The sequence below is a fragment of the Phaenicophaeus curvirostris genome, chromosome Z (genome assembly GCF_032191515.1).
Source record: "Phaenicophaeus curvirostris isolate KB17595 chromosome Z, BPBGC_Pcur_1.0, whole genome shotgun sequence".
In the NCBI taxonomy this organism is placed as follows: domain Eukaryota; kingdom Metazoa; phylum Chordata; class Aves; order Cuculiformes; family Cuculidae; genus Phaenicophaeus; species Phaenicophaeus curvirostris.
The window spans coordinates 23,585,424-23,610,228 of NC_091431.1; the positions used below are offsets into that span (position 1 = coordinate 23,585,424).

Below are 24,805 nucleotides of genomic sequence, written 5' to 3' on the forward strand. Positions count from 1 at the left end.
AGACAGAAGTAGTCGTACTCTTTACCTGTCTCTGGAATACCTGAATAATTTCTTGTGTGAATCAACTTGATAAGAAAAATTGCTAAAAAAGCTAAACTGTTTGTGTGAGAATATCCTCTGGCTAAAGGTAATGCAAAGGACTCTGGTTTTTTTACTTGCAGAGATAGCTTGAAAACTGAGAATAATACTCATCTGGCTGTGGATCTTCAATCCAAAATGTTTTGTTTTCTTACTGACTAATCTAGTCCATATGTTATGCTTCAAGGTTTCCGATTATTATTTGGTTATTTTCCGTAACTTTTGTGAAGATGATTTCTTTTAATTTTGCTATCATGTAGTGATAGTACTGCTTGGATTCTTGAGTAATTTTCCTTGCTTATGTTCTTTCATATTACATTTTTCCCGAGGATCTGACAGTGTCTTCCCCCTTTCTTTTCTTACTCAGAAGTGCCTGTGCCCTGCTGTTATCTTAAATTAATATAGATATTTAGAAACTTTCAGGTCAGTTTAGTGTGTATTTATGGTAGCTGGATTTTAAGGAATTTTGGATGCTAACTTTCAGACTATTTTTCTGTCTTTTCAGGTCTCTGGATGGCAGAATCTGAAAAGAAATGCTGTTTTAAGAGGTATGCCTCATGTAGGCCAAAACATTACTGACTAGTGTACATATAAGTTATAAGGCCATATTTCTAAGGAGTCCATCTGCTGATCCTTTCTGTAAGCCTGCACGAATAGCAGTTTTCAGTCCTGAAATCTCTCTGGAAGCTTGTATTAGAGACATTCAAGCTTGTCTTATTGGTGACACAGGAGATCTGTAATAATACCTTCTGGTTTTGCTTGATCGTCTTAACAGAACACTACCTTAGTGGATGAAGTATAGCATGAACAAAACCAGTTAACCTATCTGATGTGTGCATATCCCCTGCAAACTTTTCCTGACTGCATGTGTGGGTCTTTTTGTTTGCTTGGTTTTTAATTAGGAATCTAGTCTACATGCCCTTATGTCTTCACTGAGTTCCTCCTGATGTGATGTAAGGCTTGCTAGACATTGAGAGGCTGACACTATGCCAGCAATGTGCTATGAAGTAACGTGAGTTGGAACCAAGATGAAGAAATACTGATCTTTACGCAAGTGATCATTTTTGCATATTAGCTGGTTGTTTGGAATATTTTGTTTGTTTGGGGTTTCACGTTCAAACATTTATGGATTCTGCTTCTCCTCTCTCCATTGTGGTATATTTCTGAAAAACTTGTTGGTTTACAGCCATTACAAAAGCAGCCTCTTCAAGACTTGAATTGTGTGGCTCTTCTATTACGTCTGCCATCCAATTCAGGATTCATAAGTGACAGATTTTAGGAAAGTACACTTTGTTTCTTTTTCAGAGAGAAAGATTGATATAACCTAGTCTTTTCAGGGCTCATTTGTTGGGATTTTTTTTGGGGGGGGAATGGGGAGAAGGACTGTTGGTGGTTTGTTTTGTTTTGTTTTGGTGTCTGTTTTAGTTTGTTTTTTAAACAGGACCTCTTAATGCATTTTCAGGTGTGACTTGAGTCTCAGACTTTAGAAGATTTCTTGTTTCTGTATAGCAGTACAGTGGTCATTTGTTATGTTCTGACTAAAAAATAATCCCCAATGTATAGTGGTTAAACAATGGGTTAAAAGGGGCTCTTCAGCTATTGACTGAGATTCTAGTGTTGCTGGGTTTTATGTTATGTTTACAAAGGTCCTAAGGAAAAAGGGTCTTAAGAGTAAGGGAATGTTGCTGTTTCCAACACATCTGTGGACAGAAATGAAGAAGGTGGTGCTGCACTATTCTTCCAAGTACACACTTGTGTGCAATGCCTCTTATCCTACAAGTTGCAGCACAGGATATTCCTTTGAGAGAGTGGATGTGCTGAGTGTGGTCAGACCCTGAAATACGTTGCCTAGAGAGGCTGTGGAATCCACGTTCTGGAAGGTTTCCTGAATGCAGCAGGTGTAGGTCCACAACAACTCAGTTGAAGTTGGCCTATTTTGAGTACAAGTTTGAATTAGAGATTAGAGCTTTGGAGGTTTGAATTAGAGTTTGGACGTTACTTCCAATCTGCATTATCCTAAGACTCTATGTAACCTGCTGAGAGGCCACTTTTTGGCATTTTTTAATTACTGTAAAACCAGGTGAGGCTCAGGTTGATGGGTTTGTTGTTTTGGGGTTGTTTTTTTTGTTTTTAAGAAAGAGTCATCTGTAGTTGAGGAGTGTTTTGTGATGATAGAACCAAGGAGTTAGAGTAACTTCCTCCTGTTCAGGCAACATGATTTTAAGGGCAAAGGATCATGCTTGGGCTCCAGTGTTTACTTGTTAGCTAGGTAAAGAATGAGAAACTAATTTTTTTATCAAATATTGCTGTTCAGTCAGTGGATCAAAAGTCTCAAACTTACATGCAGTTGTTAAAATTTATTTGGGATTACTTGATGTAGTAAGTTACTATTTAAGCAGATTACTCTGTGAGGATGAACTAATGAACCTCTGTGTCCTCTAGTTCCCTTGCTTGGCTTTGGTTTTCTAAAAATTAAATTGTGTGCTAACTGCCATGGAGGCTTGATGGGAGCCTAAGGTTTGCAGATACAACTGTGAAAAAGGGGCTGTTAGGTTCAGAAAATGACATTGTAAATGTTCACGTTCTGGTCTGTCCTCTGAAGTTGACTGCTTTTATGTAGGTCAACTTTCTTGAGACTTAAGCTTCTGAGCTTGTCTGCGATCCAGTGAAAGATTCAGAAGCTCTTGAGTATGCAGTCACTGATGGGTCATGTTGTAAAATGAGGCATATTCAGATAGTCTCAATTAATTGAAGAGGCTTGCTTTTCCTACTAACTTCTGCGCAGCCTAGTCAGTTTATAATGTCTCTATAAAGAAGTCTCAACGTTGCGATATATTTTTGTTTGATTTTTACGATTTTGTGCAAGAAGGTATTGGCCTAGTTGGTGCTTTGGAAAAGTAAGTTTATCATCCCCTCCTATTATTACTTCAAGCTGGTGTGTGTGACTTTAACTTCAACCTAACTCTCCTTGTTTTATTTTTAAAGCAACCAATTTTAGATGTTGAGCTCATGCTAAATTCATTGAGTTGATGTATATGTGATTATGGCTGGGTAACAGTTTCTTGAAATAATGAGCAACTTGAGAGCTGTCAAAATAGTAAGAAATTCTGCTTGTGTGGGTAGACAAAGATAGAATAATAGTAAGTTCATAGGATCATACCATAATACAGGTTGGAACAGATATCTGACCATGTAATCCAAGTGCTCAAAGCAGAATAAGCTATAAGGTCAGACCAGGTTTCTCAGTGCTTTAATCAGTTGTCTGAACATTTCCATGCTTTTAAGCTGCAGGCTTGCTTGGCAATGTGTATTCAGAGACAGTTTTGGACTTCTGTTGGTTTTCTTTTTAAGGTTAGATTACTTGTTTTTGAAGTTTCTGAATTCGCTTTAAGCTTCCTTTTCAACACATCACTGTTTGAGAGATGGGAAGATGAAGTTTGTGGAGCTTTCCACCTGGAGTTCAGATTTGGAAAAACTTATTTGTTTTTCAAGGGGAAGGTATTGAAGAGAAATACGGATTTGCCTAATCTTGTTTGGTTCTTACTGAGACTTCATGTTTTGGACATTGTGTATTCTTGCAGGTTAATTCCAGTTTGTATGAGATTACTAATATCGAATAATGGTATGTGCAGAAAGTGTCAGTAGTCTAAGCTGAAGTAGGTTAGTTACTTCGTTCAGGATTGTTCAGAGAAATCCAACAGCTTGTAAACATGCTCTTTCTCCTTTTTCTATGGTTCTGTGTATTAATATGGTAAAAGTAGCTCTTTGAGAGTGCTACCTAAATAGCAAAACCAGGTGCTGACGCTTCTGTAGGATACTGAGATTTTTCTCAAGATAGGTATTGCCTTGCTTTCAAGGGAGCCCTGTAGCTGAAAAAAACTGACCGGGTTTTCAGTTGCTTGGTTGATAAATACTATTTCAACTGAAATTTGCAAGCTCATAGATGTGATGTAAAATTTAAACTTTTTAGTAACTAGATTTTTATTTACTTAGTGTACTTGTAATGTGTCAAAAGCTAATTCTTGATACTCAAATGGTTTGCCTTAAATAATTTGTTTTGTGGCTGTTGAGCCTGCAGCGAAGAGGCAGTGTCCTTTAGTGCTTACCTTACCCTGCAAGTCTGTGTGCTGCCTGGAGCTCTATGCTGCAATCCTGCCAGTGGTGGGAGCAGGGCAGAACTACACCTCGAACTCACCAAGGACCCCAGAGCCTCCCCTAGGATCCACAAACTTGGTTCCAGAACCTTCCAGTGGGACCACTGCACAGGTGCACCAGAAATCTGTCCCCCTTGGACCTTAATCTATAAATAGTATAAATCTATAAGTAATATAAATCTGTAAATAATATAAATCTATAAATAATATAAATCTGTGATACAGGGCTGGGCATTGGCCCACTGTCTTGGTAGCTTGATGGCTGCACTGGAGCCCAGGTAATGTGTTTGCACTTTTTTGTCTCTCCCCTTTTGTCCCTTTCTCTTTCTTTTCCCTTACCACAGATTTAGCAAGTCAGTGCCAATCTTACCCCAAAGAATGCCTGTACAAATAAATTCCTTTTTGGACCAATCATTTTGCATCACTACCTTCATTTGTCCCAGCAGGCACTGAACCCTTAAATTTTATGGGGTCTCCCTGGGTCGTACCCCAGCAACCCTTGGAACTGCCCGGATTGGGTACCGACATGTTGAAATAGCGGGTAGTCTTTATCATCAAGATGGAGTTATAATCACATAGAATTGGGGCTTGAGAACTTACTTATGGTATGTTTGTCATCATTAATGTCTTCAAATTTTTTTGTACCTTCTGTTTGCGTCTAATCTATATTTTTTCCCCTATAGCAGTGCACTTAAGTGTACATGTGGTTACTTGAAAAGTGCGTTTCTTGGTGGGGTGATAAGAACTTGGCTGTTTCATACAATGAAAGTGATTTTCAGCTTCTGTTTGGTGGTAGGCTTTAGGAGCATGGGAATGTTGGGACTCCTTCCTGTGTGTGGCTCATGTAATCTCATACCTTTTCTCAGCTGATAGTTGTTAACATTTTCCAGAGAGGAACATGGAAGATATCTTCTATTAGCCAAGTTGGTATATTGAAGTATGACTGTCCCCTTTTCAAATACATTAATAATGATAAAAAAGTAGGTGATAATGAAACTTGCTATTTTCTTATTTGCTTTCCTCTGAAGTGGTACAGAACAGACAAATGATTAATACGGAATTTCTTTATATTTTTAATTTGTTGCTGTTATTAATGAATTTAATTTCTTATATGAGGCTGTAACACTATTCCTTTTAATTATTCTTTACATATGTCAGTAGTTTTGCTAAATTTTTTTTGTCCTCTTTCCCTCTGGGACGCAATTCAAGTTGTCTTCAAAGTCTGAGTCTTTAATATGTTGTCTAACTGAATAGACATCTTGTTAATAGGCCATTTTGTTGCTAACTCCTCCCTCATTTTCTAGACAGATATGAACTGGTCTGGCTTCTGCTCCCCCCCCCCCCCTTTCTTAAATAAGGCTGCCAATTGCTACAGGTTAACCATTTTTAAAAATAAGTGAGGGATTCCAATTGTCATCTTTTTTCTGAGGCTATAAGGCATGGGTCTCAATTGCACAGGATACATACTGAAGTGGAGCTGACAGCTTGCTTACTGACTTTAAAAGGTGCATTGCTTACAGGTTCAGACTGTACTGAAGCTATCATGTCTGGACCTCTGCATCTGCAGGAAAGAGGTCATTGTCTTGTTTTAGCAACTGCAAGATAGCGCAGTGAGCCAGGCCTTCTGGAGAAATCTCTTACTTATTGTAGGTTTTGTCTCTTTGGAACAAGATATCTAATGCCTTGGAAAAATCTATTCTCATTCTTCTGCTTTATCCAGTAGTTGCCAGTTTCTGTATTTTAAAGGTGTAGTGGGAGGGGTTTTGTGTCATTCTTGAAAGGTGTACAAAATTTTCATAAGGTTGATTTGACAGGCTTGCTCTTGATATTCTAGAAGACATGTTTTTCTCTTTTGCCAAAAAGTGTGTGATTTTGTTTCCCATTCAGTCAGTAAAGTATTATCTTTCCTATTCTCTTTTTCTGTACAATGTAGTTTACTATGTAGTTACTATGTTGTATTTTTACTTTCTTGATTTTATAGTTCATTCATTGTTCTCATAATATTATACCCTATCCAAACTGTTTATTGTCATTTTTTTCTCACTACAATAGAGTCAATAGGCAGTTGAGGTTGCTGCAAAAAAAGTTGAATGAGCTGTTTCTTTTTTAATTTCTGATATTTATTCCTTTTAATGATGGTTATGTCAACCAGTGGCAGTGCTTGTCTCTATTGTAGAGGGGAAAAAATTGTCATACTTTTTCTAGAAAATAAATAGTTTTTTCACTTGTCACTGTAACTTCTTTGGGTCTTCTGCCTTATTAGTGCTTGGATTCAGTTTGTGGTGATCTTGAACTCCTTTTTCTGAATTACTGCTTGGGCAAGTAACTAGAGCTGTATTGATAGTGCCTTTTTAAGTATCCTTGTAGCTTGATTTCTTTTGCCTGTCATGAATTATGTTTTCTAATGTGCTGACTTTAAGGCATCTCCTGAACTTTTCTTTAAGATGTTGGAAGTTCTTCTCTCTTTCGCCATCAAAACGTACATATTTCATGCAGTAGCTGCTTGAAATGGAGACCTCATGAACTAGTTCCTAGGGGTTTAATACGTGGCTGGTTTTCACTTGATTAGAAATATATCTATAAAATACTGTTCTGAAAAGTAATTTAGTTTCCTAGCATAGCGTCTTTGCACTTTCATTCTTCTGTAATGGCTAGTTACTAGCTTAATTAAGAAGTCTCAAATACCATGAAATAAGTTTAATTTTTGTGTTATTTACTATTTAACTAAGAGAAGTGGAAGTCATCCTAGTCATTTTTGTGTAGGACAGTCCAGATTGTAATGGGTGGGTATTGGATGTACTTTTCCATAGTTTACAATGGAATATAAAATACTTTTTTTCAGTGTTATAGTTACAGTTCAGATTAGTGTGAAAGTTTGCCTATGGTAGTTCTTTTTGCTTAATACCACTTCATTATACATAGAACAATACAGCAAATTAAAGATCAGGCAACTTTATTAAAATGTTTTTGTGGAATGTGGTGAATGTGTCACTGTTCAAATTCTGAAATGTATTCCAGACTAAGCTAGATGAAAACTAGTATTTCTGAGTCAAGTTCAGTAGAGTCACTGCAGTGGAGAACACTGTAATTCAGCGTCTTCTGCCGTCCAGGAACCAAATAGGCAAATGAGTTTAGCCTGCACTGCTAATCAACTCTAATGCTATAAATTTATGGTAACAGTACAGTTTTCTTTTTAGTGTATAGTGAAAAATAAAATATAGCTATATTTAAAACGTAATAGTTTGTTAAGGCATGGGCTTTGTGTGTTGTTTTATCTGAAAGCAGTTGAGGTTGCTGCAAAAAAAAATTGAATGAGCTGTTTCTTTTTTAATTTCTGATATTTATTCCTTTTAATGATGGTTATGTCAACCCTTGCTCTGAAGAGATAAAAACTTTCTAGATCAATGTTCCTTAGTACAACGAACAGCACCTCTGCCAAAGAGACTTGTGATTTGTAATGTGTTCTTTAATTAACCTGAGTTTAAATAAAATGGGATTTCAGCACCAAACATTCAGCTTCAAAATTATGCTTTAACTGTAGTGGCATAAGGCAAACACTTACAAGTAAACCCGCTATGCCAAATCAGACCTAGTTATTTTTACTTTTCAGATATCTAATGCTTTTAATTCTCAAATATCTTAGGGCATTTTCTCCCAATATTTGTGTTTGGGGGTTTTTTGTGATTTTTTTTTTATCGTGTTACTAGACTGAATATGATGACTGAGATCAGTATAATAGTATGATTTCACCTTAAATCAAGCTCCCTCAGTTGATAAAGGAACTTAATAGTAGCACGCTGAAAGACTGGTTTATGTGCTGTTGAAATTTTGACTTGCAAAATAGTGTGGATTTGACACTGTATCACTTCTGTGACATTTTAAAAAGTTAGCGCCATCATTACGCATGTGTGCGTGCACACCTATATACAGTTTATGAGAGCTTGATGTCATATAAAGCTATCTTTAGGATTAATTATAGTTAATAATTTCTTCCCAGATTACCTTTAGCTGATCACTGCAGCTGTGTTACTTTATAATATGTCTTTTCTGCAGACACCAAAGATGCTAACGAGAAAGATTAAGCTTTGGGACATTAATGCCCATATAACCTGTCGTCTGTGCAATGGATACCTGATTGATGCTACTACTGTAACAGAATGCTTACATACTTGTAAGTAGAACTATAATTAAGTTAAAGAAGTTGGGGTTTGCTTGGTTTTTTTGGTTTTCTTTTTTAATTTGATTTGCAACGTGTTTTAATATTTTTTTGTTGAAATTAAAAAAATCTGTTGTGCACCAGCCAAAATAATTTGTGCTTCACTAGACACTCCTTTGTTTAACAGACTGTTTGCTTTTTTTAAGAAAGCAGATTGAGAGAACATTAAAGCTGCTCTGCACAAACTGGAAGCCTTATGCAGTTAGTGGTAATATATTCATTCGGGAATGTAGTATGTCTTCCTGCTAAAGGAATGTGAAATACCTAGTTTTCACTCCAGTGATAGTTGACGTAGCATATGTTCTCCACCTGAAGCTTTCCAAATGTCTTTTGCTTTCCTATTCCTCTGCAGAAAGCAATCATAGTTTATTGATAAAAATTAAGTGCATTGTATTGTACCCTAGAAATAAGCTTTTGTTCTAAGATACAGTGATGAGGTAGTGGTTTGTTATTATGCTACTCTGAATTTCTGGTCAAGTATGCCCTGGTACTTTGCAAAGCTTTAAGCTTCGAGAAAACTGAAGGTGTATGTCAAAGGTGTAGGTCCATCTCAGCATTTTTGTAGCTGACATTGTGGGATATAGGAGTGCTGGGGTTAATATTCTGATGGAAATCTTGCATATTAACACAGTTCTAACTAAATATCTGGAAAGATTCCTTCTAAGGAGAAGCATCCTTGTAGTCCAAAATGGTATCAAGTGGCGCTAAGTAGGTATCAGCTGAGGAGTCAAAATTCACTCCACAAGACCTGAAGCAGCGACATGAAATATCCTCTGTAGCTTTACATAGTATAAGATGCCTTTACATTTTGGACTTTGTGGTCCATCTACTCAACATGTGTGGTAAGAAATTGCTAGTAAAGACAGAGGCGGAAAAGTTGTTGAGTACCCCAGTCTTCCCCATGTCTAGTATTATGAGTTTGCCAGTAGTGTTTATTGTGGGAGGTACATAATCTGTCTTTAACCTTCCTTTTTATGCTGACATACCTATAGCAACACGTTGTTGTTCTTTGCATCCCTTGCCAAGTTCAACTCCAGCTACCCTTTGGCCTTCCTGCCCCCATTCCTATACAACTGGGCAACGTCTCTACTGTTCCCATGATACCTGTGCCTTCTTGCAAGGTCAGGCTCTGCTTTCATTGACTTGGTAAACCCAGGGTTTGGTTTCATTTTTGTGAATGTATCCACTGTGGTAGCTTTCCTCTGGAACAGACTGCTGTGCAAGGTCAGTGCTCAGTATGTGAAGGTATATGGCTTGGTCTAACCATAACCTATACCAGCAATGGTACTGTCATTCTAAGTGTGTAAATACAATGCAGAATGCAAAATTTATTTGCTGCTGTTTTAATTTTTTACATTAACAAGTGTTTGTTTAACTGTACATTAATCTTTCCTGAGAGGTAGGTGGCACTATAGTTACAAAGATTCTTGCCTTTTATGTGATAAGAATGAATGCATTAATACCAAGATTGAATGAACTGCTGCTGTTAAAGAAAGAGCTGTTTCCCCCGCACCCTTTTTTTAATACATTTCTGAGTTGTAACTTCAACTGAGCCAGGGTATCATGTAGTCATCTGTATTATGAATACTGTTTCAGGGGAAGCAGGTAGTGTAAATAGTTCACTTTGAATCAGATACAGGTGATTGTGTATATGCGCATGGAAACAGTTGCAAAACCATGCAGCTTTATAATGAACAACTGCTTTAGCAATTTCTGCCAGGACATCTTACAAATACTGAAGATCTGTGCCCATGTAATCTTTTTTTTCTAGTGGAGGTTTAACTGCAGTATAGTCTGTGAAAGTTAGAACTAAACTACCACCTGAATATCCACTTCTTGAAAGTTTTCTGTTCATGAAAAAGCATCCAGCTTTGGAATATGTTTGTGTGTGTTTATTTGGTTCATTGCCACTGTACGCTTCTGTATGTGGCCATGGTTGAAGCAAATAGGCTCAATAGCTTTATGGCATGCAGTTCTTGTTAAATCACATGTGCAAGCTGAATGGTGCAAGCAATATGGTATTGACCTGCTAGAAATTGCTGTTCTAGTAAGTTCCAGAGTGGGATTTTGCGTTCTCTGCTTTACTAGGAAGACAAGACTCTGACTAGGTACAGATGCCTTAATTCTAGCACATTAATTCTGTTTATCAAGAACATAATTGAAAGCTATTGGAAAGTCTTATGCATGATTAGATGTCATGCTTACATGATGTAAAAAAATTAACTTCACCTAAATTTCAGTAAGATGTGTTTCTGTAAATGTATAAAAACAAACTTTCGTTTATCGCTATGCTTTTTAAATTTGCTTTTAATTATGAATGTCCTTATTATCAGTCTGTAGAAGCTGCCTAGTGAAATATTTGGAGGAAAACAACACCTGTCCGACCTGTAGAATTGTTATACATCAAAGCCACCCGTTACAGTATATTGGGTAAGTACGAAAGCAAAAATGGAGCTAGCTTCACTCTACACTGTTGCAGCCTCTTTAATACAGCAGAGCTTTTTTCTTAGATTTTCTTACTTGCTTATCAGCATGTTAAACATTTAAAAGGAAGGTTGAAGATGTTTGAGAGGCCAGACTTTGCTATTAATTTGCAACTCCTCAACATGTTGCCTTCTTCCAGACTTGAAAGCAGGCAAAGTGTGCATTTGCTGTTTAATTTCTGTGCAAGTTTTAATGGGATTTAGTCATTCCTCATTTTGTGTGATTGAGGTATAAAGGATACTGAAATTAAACTTTAATATACTGAATTTTAAAATACTGAAATTAAACTATTAATTGTAGAAATCATGCTTTTACACAATTTTCAGAATAATTACTCTCAGTTTAGCAGTGGTTTTCTGTGTCTTGACAGAGTAATGAGAGAAATAATTGCCAGCTTTGTTGTTCAGTTAGCCTTTCAAAGGTCTGCTAAATTCATAGGACCAAGTAAGAGTGTGGCAGCAAAAATATGAAACCAGTGGATTTAATCTCTAGAATGGAACAATCTTGTCCTTTTTTTTGTTTTGCTTTCATGTTCTGACCTAACATGAATGTTCATTGATTCTCTTGGGGTTTTGTTTGGTTTTTTTTTTTCTTTTGTGTTTTTTTTTTTTTTGGCTAAGAATTTTTTAGTGTGTTTTTGTTTGGAGAAGGAGACTTTCCCTTTCTTTTCATTTAATGCTTTCCTTTCATTTTACTGAACTTTAGTAATTTTCCCTGATGAAAATCCCTTGTGACGTTGTGTTTGCACTGGCTGTTGCATATAAAGTAGGAGTGTTTTGCATACTTTTGTGAAGTTTGCTTTCATTTGTGGCAGTTTTCAGTGTGTCTTTCTCAGTTCTATCACAACTTCTGAATCAATGGTTATAGAAAATAAGTTTGATTTCTCTTTGCTTTTACAGAAAACTGTTAATGTTCTATGCAAACTTAGATTACTTAAATTGATACTGATTCAGGGACCTGAAACTAGTCATGCCATCTCTGCATTTGAAGAATAATAGTGTACACTGATAATATGTTTCATGATACACTGACGATACTCTGTATGGGTGTGTCCTTTGAAGAGAGAAGTAGATGCCAATGGGCAAGAACAGATATATTACATTTAAGACAGCATGTTTGTCTTCTCTAAGGCTACAGGAATACGCTAGTGCCTTGTTTCAGATGCTTGCTCTGTGTGACAAAAGTACTAGGAACAGCATCAAATTGAGAACAGCTAGAAAGGAGTTTGCTGCCTGTGCTAAATGAAACGTGTCTACTATTTTACGTTTCTGAATGCCATTAAAGTCTCACCTCTGATCTAGTAGTGATGACTAATTTACTCATTTATGTTGAAGTATTTTTGGAGATGTTCCTGCAATTCATATGTGACACTTGAAAATCTCAAATCTGTACAAATGTGTTGGAATTACTTGCATTGGTTGGAATTACTGAATTTTACTGCTGGTTGGAATTACATGTATTGTAGAATTACTGATATTCTGATGCTTCTTGTAGCGCTGCTTAAAAAATTGTAACGGTCCATTGCTGATCTCTTGATTTATCACCAGTGCTGTATTTATTCATTGGTCTCCACTGCTGTGAAGTGCTCATGTCAGGTGATGACAAGCCTGAGGCTACTCTTGTAAGCCTTTTGTCCTCTTTAAGTCAGATTCAGGATTTGATATTACAAGTTCTATTGGAATGATGAACTTGCAGCAGCCGAGGCAGAGATTTGAAATGTTTCTGATTTTATTTATCAATTGGAATTTAGGATAATGTGTTTTCTGTCAGATGGTTACTTATTTTAGACTAAAAAAGGATGTCATCTAGGTGAATTGGGAATTAATCTGGTCCTGCTGCCTTCCAGTTCCACTGTGATTATTAACTTTCTTTTATTTAAACCACACCACCTGTACAGTCTTCTGTACAGGCACAATTAAAATGGTGGCTTTTAAGAACAAAGTAAAATTTTATTGTTATGGTCTTCTTTTCTGTGTGCTCTTTTCTGGCGTTTTTGGGAAAGTGTAGTAAAGATAACAAAGGCATCTAGAAATGTGAGAAATGAGTCTTTGAGCATAAGAACCAGACACCATTGTTTTGTAATAAAAATGGGTTTACCTTAAAGTTCTCAAAGAACTTTGAGATTATTAATAACACACTTCTCTTGATGCAAAAGGCCGTATTTTGTGGGGCATGATCCTCCACACGTGAAGGTTATTCTTCCTCAAATTTTTCATTGGGTTTCTGTCTTAGCCTGTACTACTTCTTACTTTGTTTCATGTTACTGTCCTCTCTTTTTGAGATAAATACTGAATTGAGAATTAAAATTCTTCTGAAGTGAATTTGAAGATTTTAGATCAATTTAATACTGTAGTTCTTTTAAGATTGAATCAAAATGGTTGAGTTAAACCTCTCATTTTGTTTTTTTCTTGTTAGTCATGACAGAACAATGCAAGATATTGTTTACAAACTTGTGCCAGGCCTCCAAGAAGGTAAGTTATGGTATGACTATTTTTAGAGATTGTTTTGAACATACTTGAAGGTATTTTCCAACCTAATTTATTCTATGATTCTACTACTTCGACACTTCTAGGAAAAAAAAAAGTTTCAGGTCATGAAAATACAGGGGGAGAAATGGAGGAAAAACACAATAGAAGACCACGTTCCTTCATTTGTGGAATTTCAAGTGGTAATTTCATACCTGAACTACCAGTAACTGGGGAGATGGAAGGAAAGATGGGATATTTCTCTGAATAGTATTATTAAATAAAGCAAGAATAGTGGTTTGAATGTTGGCACAATGTAATGCTAATAGGAATGCTATTAGTATCTATGTAGATAGTATAATAGTATCTATGCAGATGATTCTTTATTAGTCTAACTCTGAAAAATGCAGACATGACTTGACGTAGTACCAAAGATGGAAAAGCAGTAAATACTGACAATACCATTACTTGTTGGCAGCCTTTTTCACTTTAGAGCGAAGGAATTTGGAATAACTTCATAAATATTGTATTAGAACTTTATTACAGGGATTAATATTTCCAATTTTAAACAGCGGAAATGAAAAAGCAGAGGGAATTTTATCACAAACTGGGCATGGAAGTTCCAGGGGACATCAAAGGGGAGACATGTTCTACAAAACAGCACCTAGATTCCCATCGAAATGGTAAATGGTTCCTTATTTATTCTGTCTGGGGGGGGTGATGGCTCGTAAAAGGACAAACAGACCTGTTGGAGGTATGTGCCTAGTTGATTCATTACACTTACAATTGTTTTATAACACTGTACAATAAAGTGAGTGTAGGATTGTTGCTTTGTCCCTTAGTTGTGCACCAAATCTTTTCTTTTCAGCTGGTCATAGCATATTACTCTTGGTGAAGATGATCTCCATAGTAGTGCCTACATGGGGACTCGCTGAAATTACCCACCTTCTGGGTGCTAGCAGTTGAACTGAAGGTTGTGCTCTGTATGTATTCCTTTTTTTATGCAGGGGGCTGTTGGCAGGTAGCGTTGCCTAAGCAGATAAGCACAACTTGTGGAAAGCAAAGTTTATTCTGTGTTGCAGTCCTGAGCTGTGCTGTTATAATGGTATTTGTGTTACAAGCTGCTGCTGAGTGTTGTCCCATGTATCTGGTTTCCTGTTTAAGGTGAGACTAAAACAGATGAAAATTCAAACAAAGAAACTTCTGAGGAAAAACAGGAAGAAGATAATGATTACCACCGAAGTGATGAACAGGTAAACTCATAGGGCATGTTTTAGTTTTATCTTATATTTTAGCTTTGGTGCTTTGTTAAGCTAACAGAGAAGTAAAAACTGCTTTGACCTACTTTTTCTTTCCTTTCGTACAAATAAGATGCAATGTTGCCCAATGCTTTTGTGGAAGCATATGATTCATCTTTGGGTTTTGGCAGGAATGGAGAATATGTTAAAGACACATGCATTAAGATTTGGTAGTTCTGACAGTTTGTTTATGAGTTTCCAAAGTATTTATTTTCTTTCAGAATGAATTTAGGTTATTTCCCTGCTCCCACTTCTGAAAAAGCATATTCCAGTATTATTGTGATAAATTCAGCAGAATGTGTATTAATAATTATGAATAAAAAACTTTTTCCACTTTTAATAACTTACTATTTATTTTGTTGCAAACCTTTAATACTAAGGCAGTATTAGCTCTGTAGCATAAAAGTAGTATGAAAATTGAAATGTTCACCATTTAGTTTTAAACACAAAGCGTGTTTGAAAGTGAAATCTCCTTTTGGGATATATAATCTTTTTTATGTTTTCCTGTAACATGCCTCCAGAGTAAAACTTGGATTGATTTTCTTCTCAGAAATGTAATGTAGAGAAATTTCCAAAGTGATTGTACCTTGTACTAGATCCTTTTACTGCATGAAGTAAATCATTATAAAGAGCTTATATTAAGTAATTAATAGCTGGATGAGAGAAGAAGTGAGAGTTGAAGCATAGAAATTGGAGACCTTTTTAAAAAGTGGTCATTTGCATCTGTTCTTTTTAAAATTTAAATTCTCTTTTAAATGTGTTAATATTCTCTTTTAAACTATATTTAGCACAGCATTAAAAGCAAGAAGTTATTTTAGAAGCAATCGTTGAAAATTGGCAATGGTATTCTTATTGTTTATCTTATTCTGGCTTTTGACATAAGAGTCCTCTTGAACTACTAGCAGCCTGTGAATTTGGACTGGAGCAGCCTTGCTCCAATATAAAAAATTTTCTTGACTTAGTTTGTCTAGATCTATTTTGGTGGCAATAGTGCTTATCACTAAAGTGACAAGATGTTAGAAAATGTTTTCTTTAATAGGACTACAGGCATTTCTGTTTAAGGAATACTGGTAATGCTTCACTTTTTTGTATTAATAAAAAATACATATGGAATACATGATGAGGACTGCTGAAAATTGTTCCAGCCAAGCCTGACAGTTTGCTTTTTCCTGAAGGTGAGTATCTGCTTGGAATGCAATAGCAGCAAATTGCGTGGATTGAAACGAAAATGGATCCGCTGCTCAGCACAAGCAACAGTCTTGCATCTAAAGAAGTTCATTGCCAAAAAACTTAACCTTTCTTCTTTTAATGAGGTAATATTATAAATCTATAAATTATTTTGCAGATATAAAAGCCTTACTAAAAGTGCAGCAATGTTCCTTTGCTAAGGAAAGTCATTTAGTCTGATTCTGCTTTCAGAAAACAGAAGCATACGCTGTTTCTTGAATTATATGTCATGTAGTCATTTTCTTGTCTTTTCTTCGGTTTGCAGTGTATCTTTCCATGTCAATATATAAATACTTAAGCTAAAGTCTTGGTTATGTGCTTCCACGTGTGTTGAAATGGACTCTGGCAAGGTTCTTTGACAGTTTGTAGTCAGGTATGCCCCACTGTTTCAGAGATTTCACACCTGGTACAGGGGACAGGTAGTAACAAACACTTTAACGCTACTGAAGCACAAGTTAAGAGGAAGCAGCAAGAATATTTTATTCCTTTCCATGCTCTCTGTGAAGCTCAACCCAAAGCTGCGGCTTACCATGAGCAGAGTATTACCAGATTCCTACTTTTCCCTTCCTTTTCAGGGAGCACTTGGAGTCATAGGAAGAATTCATGGTGAAGGGTACAGAAACTAAGGCAATTCTTTGCACTCCTCCTAGTTCAGACTGGAAATTAACAGTGGCTTACATATGAATGCAACCTCTGTTTACCACTTTGCTGGGTCTTGAACACATTCTGTAGACATCTCAATTGACTCTGTTTGACGTCTCCCAACCCCACCTGATGTCAGTGATTCACTGAATTCCATTAAGACTTTTCATTCAAATCAAATCACAGAAAAATATGGAATTATAGAATAGTTTGGGTTGGAAGGGACCATAAGGATCATCTAACTCTAACTCTCCTGCCATGGAGGCACACCTTTTACTAAATAATGTTGCTCAAAGCCTCATCCTGCCTGGCCCCGAACACCTCCAGGGATGGGGAATCCGTGACTTCTCTGGGCAGCCTGTGCCAGTCAGTGCCTCACCACCCTCATTGTGAATGATTTTCTTCCCTATAACTAACCTGAATTTCCTGTCTTTTAGCTTAAAACCGTTACCCCTTGTTCTGTCACTCTACTCCCTGATAAGGAGCCCCTCCCCAGCTTTCCTGTAAGCAGAATAATCTGCTTGCAGTCCAGCACCTTTCTTCTCAAACTTTTCAACAACCAATTTGCATCTCTACCACTCTTCCTTCCTAGCTTCTGTATGCATCAAACCAATACTCTGTGCAGTGGTTGAAATACATCCCCAAACTCTCCTAGTCTTCTTGAAACAACACTTGTCTTTTCCTGAACTGTCTTTGGAAGTGGTTGACTCCTGGCTGTAGCCCAGCACCAACATAGCTATCATCACTGTTTGAAGGGGGATATTTTTGTATGTGTGTATGTTTAAGCACTCCATTTCATTGTGCCAGTTCTGGCACACAATGCTTGGCTTTTACTGAAGGAACAAACATTCAGGAGTACTGTTCATTCATTTGCCATCCCTCTGTACCTTCTTAAAGAGTCCATAAATCGTAGTGTAATCTGTGTGCCCATACCAAGTAATGGGTTCATACCAGAAGGATTTAAGCTTGTGGGCGCTTGCTTGGTTGCTGTGGACTATTGCAGGTTTGAGCATTTGAGTTATTGCCAATTAGATGAGCTGTGTAAGCTGACTGCTTGCCCATTCACGCTTTTCTGGGTTATGAGGTAAAGCGTTAATATAAGCTACCTTGGTAGAATTTGCTGTTTTCTTGCATGTTTCCTGGTTTGGTTCTTTCTCAGCTATTGTAGTGCAGCTGATTAGTAATCATATAATCCTCATGTTTTTATGTTTATATCCTTATTTTTTCTAACGTTAAGATCTTTCAGCACTGAGATAGAAGAGTAAAAATAGCTATTGAGTATCTGCTAAAAACCCATAAATATAGTATCCGAGGGAGGTGGCAGATTTTTTTTTAATATTAAATAAAAATAGCAGAAAGCAACCTGTCTGGTGTTAGGTAAAAAAAAATTCATAGTATGTTAATTAATAGAGTTGTCTTCGAGATTCATGAATTCTGCTTTCATGTGATTATTTTATTAGCACTTTTTAAAAGCATTTAAAGTTTTCAGGAGAGGGCATTAGTACTGTTTGGGGAGCTAAATTAAATAGTTAAGTGCAATTATTTCCAAGGCAGGCTCAGATGTGGGTTTCCAGTACTTTTTTTGTTGAGGAAATGCAGTCTTTTCTTTCCTGGTGCTATTTTTGTTTGCATGACAGCTGCAAGATGAATGACTCCAGCGTCTTCAGAGAAGAAATACTTTGTCAAACATTTGTAGCATTATCTAGCACATGTTGTTTCATGTACTGTGTCCCAAGGAAGTAACTGTCATCTTTGTTTTGTCAGCTGGACATATTATGCAATGAAGAGATCCTTGGGAAGGACCACACGCTGAAGTTTGTAGTTGTTACTAGATGGAGATTTAAGGTATGACACAGTGGTTCCAAGCAAATCATTAAGTGACCAAATAAAATGTTTATGAAATAGGCATCATTTAGAATTATACTGCAGTAACTGCAAACTCAGTAAGAAGATATTTTAATAAATATCTAATACAGCATTCTTGAACACCAAGTATTAGTTTTATTTCCAAGAAAATGAAGGGAAGGGGAATTAAGTATTAACGACAAAGGAAAAGAGAAGACTGCATCAACTGTCAAAATTGTTATCAAGCCTGGCAAGGGAATTGGGGGCCACAAAAAAATATTTTTGGCTATTTTAGGTAAAACTGTTTTTAATCCGTGTGGGTGGGGAAATTGTGGTGCAGAAAAAGGAGAAATTTTCAACACAGTTCTCTTCTGAAGCTCAGAAAGGCCATTTTGCTTCTCAAGGAGAGGCAGTAGTTGCAATCTGCCTTAGTTAAGGAAATTTGTAGCAGCATTTAGTAGGCATGAAGAAGGCTGGTTAAAAATGTTTGAGTACATATTTGACTTGTTTGTTTTGTTTTCTTTAAACAGCTTTGAAACTGAATAATACACAGTGGGGCGTTCATGCTATTAGTTATCACATTAATAATGGCAATTCAGGTGAAGTTTGTGTAAGAATGAATGACAAAACTGGACATTTAGGAGGCAAGTCACACCTACAGAGTCATTGTATGTGTATTAGGAGATATTTGAGCTAGGAGTTAGTATTTGTTAGGGGCCTAATAGAAAGCTGGAGAGGGACTATTCATAAAGGCTTGTGGTGATAGGACAAGGGGGAACAAGTACAAGCTGGAGGAGTCAGATTGGGCTTGATATACAGAAGAATTTCTTCACCGTTAGAATGGTGAGGTGCTGGCACAGGTTGCCCAGGGAAGCTGTGGCTGCCTCATCCCTGGGGGTGTTCAAAGCCAGGTTGGATGGGGCCTTGGGCAGCCTGATGTAGTGGGAGGTGTCCCTGCCCATGGCAGGGGGGTTGGAAATAGATGGTCTTTAAGGTCACTTCCAACCCAAACTATTCTATGATTCTGGGATGTTTAATGGACAAGCAACACAGTCCGAGCTTGCAGTGCCTACTGAGGTAGAAACACTTAGTGGCTTTGGATGTGTATCTAGAAGAGGTGCAGGTGGGAATAGTGAAGCATTTTTCTGTCTTTATGTAGAAGAATAATTGACTTGCATAAGAGTCACAGAATAGAAGTCAGTGGTCAGTCTTTGAAATGTGAAGGGGTCATGAGTGGAATCCTACTGTAATCTGGTTTATATGATGTTCCTGAGTGACCTGGAAAGGGTCTTGAGTCTTGCAGTAACAATGTACTGATGACGCTGTGGTTGTATAGGATAGTAAAGACCAATGACAGAGGATTAAAGCAAGCCTTTACAGTTCTGAGTGACAGGCGATTAATGAGCACCGTAAGTTCCATGCAAGTAAATAAAAAAGATACAAAGTAAATGTTAAGGATTTTTAGAGGAGGAGGGAGGCAGAAACAAAATCAAGTTGATGTGTGTCTGTACAAGTCTACTATTCACTTTTATAATAGAAGTCTTATGTAATTGTGAAAAATGTGGAAAAGGGAACAGTAGATGCTTTCTCAAATGAAACAGGTGGGGGGTGTAAAATTAAACTCAGAGGCCAGAGGTCCAGAACAAACAAGAGGAAGCAGTTCTTTACTTCTTGGTGCAGGATGTTGTGGATGTTAGAAGTTTACCTATTCATAAAAAAGCAATGGATACATTCACAGAAGGGGAATCAAATTGGAGCTGTTGAATATATAGTACTAGATGCTTTTGTGCTGCCTTCTAGACATCAGCTTTTCTCCCTTACTGGGAATGGGGTTTCCAAGTTAAGAGACCTGATATAACTAGTCTTGAGGTGATTAGCTTGTGGGACATAAGGGAAGGATTCTTCATCCCTTGTTTGAGCTCCACAGATAACATTACGTTGTCTTTTCCTTGGTGAAATTTTGACAGGGAAGATAGCTACTCTGATAGTTCTTTTACATTTTAGTTTATGAAACGGAAATTTTGTTTACTGAACAGATTAGTTCTGGGTTTGTTACTTACCTGATATTTCTGTCTTGCAGAAAGCACCTCTACTGCTACATTACAGACCCAAAATGGACTTGCTGTAAGAGAACTTTATTGTCCCTCTGGACAGAGTTTTTTGCAAAGACTATCATCTGGCACCTTCTTAGTGCATCGCTAATCATGACAGAAAGCAGCTGAATAATGCTGGAAGATTGCAGTGCTTTCAAAGCAGACTGTCCTTCTGAATATTTCTTTTAGGGATGTGTTACCTAGATTTCTGGACAGAAAATATTTATACTTTTTTTGTATGGGAAGAAGGAAGGCGCAACTCAACAAGACACTACCAGCACTAAGTTTACAGATAGTGAAAACACTTCACAGTTCCATGTAACGCAGCCTGATTTATCTCTTAGAGTTATACAGAAGTATGTTAGAATATTGTGGAGTGATTTAAAAAATGTTGCTTTTGACACCAAGTTGAATTCAGTTACTTTTCACATTTTGACTCTTTGAAAATTATATTTTTGCAAAGTGTTATTGTCTTATATAGTATGCCTGAATTTGCTTTATTCAAGTTGTTCTCTAGAGCATTGAACATACCTAATGATATAGTGACTGGTGATAATTTATTATGCTGCATTGAAAACTTCTGAGTATCTGGGAAGCCAGTAAGTTTGTCATTTTTGCCCTGTTACTGTTCTCCCTCACTTTGTGTTTTAGAAAAATTTTGATCCTCCCCTATGCATGTTGATTTGATAATATTTGTAGAAATAATTTCAGTTGATTTTAACATTCCCTGATGATTTACCGTGACATAAGTTGCACCACATAATGACAAATACTCCGAAGTGCTAGATTTGTGAACTTTTTAAAAAATAAACATTTCTTATATAGTTGTGGCTTGCAGAAATCAGTTTTTAATTTTAAAGAGAATTTGCTCTCACTATTGAAATGCCGGGTCTTGGGCAACTTTGGGTGATGTTGCACAGTTTTCATTTCAGTGATTAAAAATTCCGCAGCTTTATATTTGCTTTACCTGTTTACTTACGAAACCATGATAATTTTTTAGTGCAATTCCTGTCTGTCTTAGGGCAGGGAGTTAGGGCAGACAATGTTGGTTTAGCACCTTCTGGCCTGAACTGGTACTTTTGCTTGCATCAGCCCTAATGGATGCAAGTACACGCACACGTGCATGTATATATGTGTGCATACATCTATACATGTATGTAAGTATATATCTTGTGGAATGCACCCTCAGTAGCACTTAGCAGGGTTCACTGCACTGTTTATAAGAGTTTTTGAAATATTTGACTTTTTAAAAACAGTAGTTGAGAGTGATTTCTGCAAGCTGTAAACAGTAGAGCATATATAGTGTGATTGTGAGAGTATTTGTCTGGCACAGGTGTCAAGTTACTGAAAACAGGCTATGCCTTATTAATAGCAACTGGAAATAGTTAACCTAATTTTTTTTGAAGAGTTTTCCAGTCAGCTAAAGATGCTAGTTGCTATTTCTATTATTAAACCCTACTATTTGTTTGATAAATTGACTTTGGATAAGGGAATAGGTTTTTCTCTAACTGCCCTGCTTCCTCTAGCTGTGCTCCCTCCCGTTTTCTGTTAGAAACTGTTACTTGTTACTCAATGACAGGAGGGTGATACTGCAAGACATTTATCAAAGCATTTTAAATCTCCTTCCTTTTCTTAGTTTTCGAAGCAACACATTCCTCAGCACATGTTCCATAATTTCTTTCTATGGAGTTTTCAGTCCTCCTTTCTCAGCTCTGCTGCTGCAAAAAGGAATGCTCCAGCCTATGTTTACCTTTGAAAACGGGGTTCCTCGTTTTTACTTAGTTATTTATGTCAGTTGGAAGGAAATCATAAAGTATGCAAGCAGGGAATGAAAAGGGAGGCTACTGAACTGTGGGAGATGGAAAAGAGTGCCACACAAAGGCCAAAAAGTGCTGCTGTCCCAGTGAATGAGTATAGGATAGCTTCATTTGAGTGTTTGCATTAGGCATATCTCCACATCTGGTCTGGGAGGCTGGGTTTGTGTGGGAAAGGTGTGTGTCCATGCATATGAGCAGTGGAATTGATCATGGCTCTGGTTTTGTCTTGCTGTTTGTTCTGTTTGCTCATTCAGATATACAGAGTCGGACACAGACACCCCCTCCCACCACCCCCATTCCCAGGACTAACCCTGTGGCTCAGGAACCAAGAGTGGAAGCGGAGAGACAAAGAGATGGTTATAGAACATGTTCTAACCTGTCACAGTGAGACAAGGCTCAACTCGATTGCTTCACTTAGTTTGAGTGGAAGCGTGGTCGCATAGAGACTTTATCTTACCCTCAGCTGGAAAAAGTCTTTGTGCCAGTCCACAATGCTTTATCTATGAAGCATTTTTTAGCTAGTGACATAAATGTGCTTCAGCGCCTACCCTACTTGTGATCAAATCTGTGCTGAAAAGAACCTGTATTTTGTTGGTAGAAGATGTGAAAGCAAAAATGGAGATCCTCAACAGCCTTCAGAAAATTCTATGTTGAATTGCTTTGAATGCTGGCAGCGTCATGTGCAGCTGTGTGTCAACTCAGAAGGCAGCTATTTTGAAGGTGATTATAATTGATTGTCTTATTTTGTTAAATAAAAAGGTACAGGTGGTCTCATTTTTTGTGTCAGACCTCATATGTACTTCAGCTTTTTTTTCCTGTCTTTAGCAAAAAGAAAAATGAGATCATGGGTCTACCATTTTTATAATCTTTCCATGAAACAATGAATGCAGGTGGTTTGGATGTGTGCACAAATTGACATATTGGGCCTTTTATGGCTGTTTATGTGGTTGTTACTGTCCTAGTGTGGACAGTGGAGACTCTAGCCAGTGAGGTACTGAGAGTATGAACAGTGCTGTTAAGTGTCCACCTTCTGTGCACCATGAGTATGCAGACACTGGATGTAACCTGATGTAGACATGAAATTAAAGCTGTCAGACAGCATTCTGATTAACCAACTCAATCAGGAGATATATATACATAAAAGCATATATATATATATGTATATATATATGTGTGTGTGTGAGATCTGTCTACCTCAGAATGTGTGCACTGCGGAAACTTTTCGTATGACTAGATGTTGATGCAGTGCTGTTAGAGTACATTGGGATTTTAGTACTTTGCTGAGTACTTGTGTAACAGAGAAATCGGTTATGAACAAGCAAATTCAGAAGTCTTTCAAGTCTGTCTCTTGCTGTAATGATCTACAGTACAGAAAATGCATTTATAAGTTTATAACCATCTTTAGAATCAGTTGAATTTATTATGGTGCTATCAATATGTTGAAGATTGTTTATACCTATATGGATAAATTGCTAAATTTGAGCCAGTATTAATACCTACAGCTGGTATTTTTTCTCATAATTGTGTGCAATTGCTTTTGCAATGTATTTGATAAAGCCTCAACAGTAAAAAGGAAAAAAACCAAACCTACAGAGTTATTTTTCTGAGTCGCATATCACAACATCTTTGCTACAGAAACTTTTCCTTCGGCAGGAATGTGACTGTGTCCAGACCATATGTTTATTTCCTTTAGCCTTACTAAAAGACTACAATGCAATTGAATTGAGGTCAGAGGGAGGTCATCTTTGAATCAGAGCCTTGTTTCACTTCTTTGAAGCTTAAGAGACAGTTATTTCATGAAGGTGTTGTTACTGTGAAGTAGTTTTCACAATTGCTAATGCTGGTAAATAATTGCAGTAAGGAAGTATCTTGTTGCATTATCCTCAGCAGTAATGAGTCTGAGTCAGCCAGGCTCAGAGACTCATTAAATATAGTTTCATTTAAAATAGAGTTCCAATAGAATATATAATATCAAATTTAAATGAGATTGGGGATTTTAAATTTTAACTTTATAAGATTATTTATTCTATTTTAAGCCTTCTGTCTTATTTTACCATCCAAATATTTTTGGTTTCAGTGGTCCAGCTGTATTTACGGGCGTATAAAATGAAATTGTAAGATGTTTTTACAATCTTCTTTCTTTTACATTGAATTTGAGTAGCTTTTATTTGTATGTTTTTGTTTTGTATGGATAAAGAGCATTACTTATGCTTTTGTGCAATAGGTTCGAAACATGCATTTATTAGACATATGTTTAAATTGTAAATGTAGCATCTACTTACCGTTAAATTTAAAAGGAATGTAGATGGCTTTTCTCACTTGTTCAAATGGGATTTTATTTGGGGCTATTATTTGAGGGGTGGTGGGTTTTTTTATTTGTTCCTTTTTTTATTTGTTCCTTTTTATTTAAAGAGTGGAGTGTGGGATTTAAATTTGTGTATGTACAAGAACTGTCTGTCAGCAATATTTTAAAATAAATGATCTTG

At 36.8% G+C, this 24,805-nt stretch overlaps 1 protein-coding gene across 5 annotated transcripts in view; it reads left to right on the forward strand.

The window, feature by feature from the left end:
• PCGF3 (polycomb group ring finger 3) overlaps positions 1-23,478 on the forward strand; it is a 47,843-nt gene extending 24,365 nt beyond the window's left edge. Inside the window, exons 2-10 of one of the 5 annotated variants that reach the window (XM_069879809.1) lie at positions 584-626; positions 8,286-8,403; positions 10,782-10,878; positions 13,348-13,403; positions 13,970-14,080; positions 14,562-14,650; positions 15,871-16,008; positions 18,329-18,409; positions 20,490-23,478. In XM_069879809.1, coding sequence (XP_069735910.1) covers positions 8,295-8,403; positions 10,782-10,878; positions 13,348-13,403; positions 13,970-14,080; positions 14,562-14,650; positions 15,871-16,008; positions 18,329-18,409; positions 20,490-20,537 — 729 coding nt within the window. In that variant the 5' untranslated portion in view covers positions 584-626; positions 8,286-8,294 and the 3' untranslated portion in view covers positions 20,538-23,478. Of the gene's footprint in view, positions 1-533; positions 627-4,736; positions 4,774-5,675; positions 5,738-8,270; positions 8,404-10,781; positions 10,879-13,347; positions 13,404-13,969; positions 14,081-14,561; positions 14,651-15,870; positions 16,009-18,328; positions 18,410-20,489 lie in introns of those variants that run through there. The other 4 variants (XM_069879810.1, XM_069879811.1, XM_069879812.1 and 1 more) reach the window with 4 other exon arrangements.
• Positions 23,479-24,805: the final 1,327 nt, after the last annotated feature.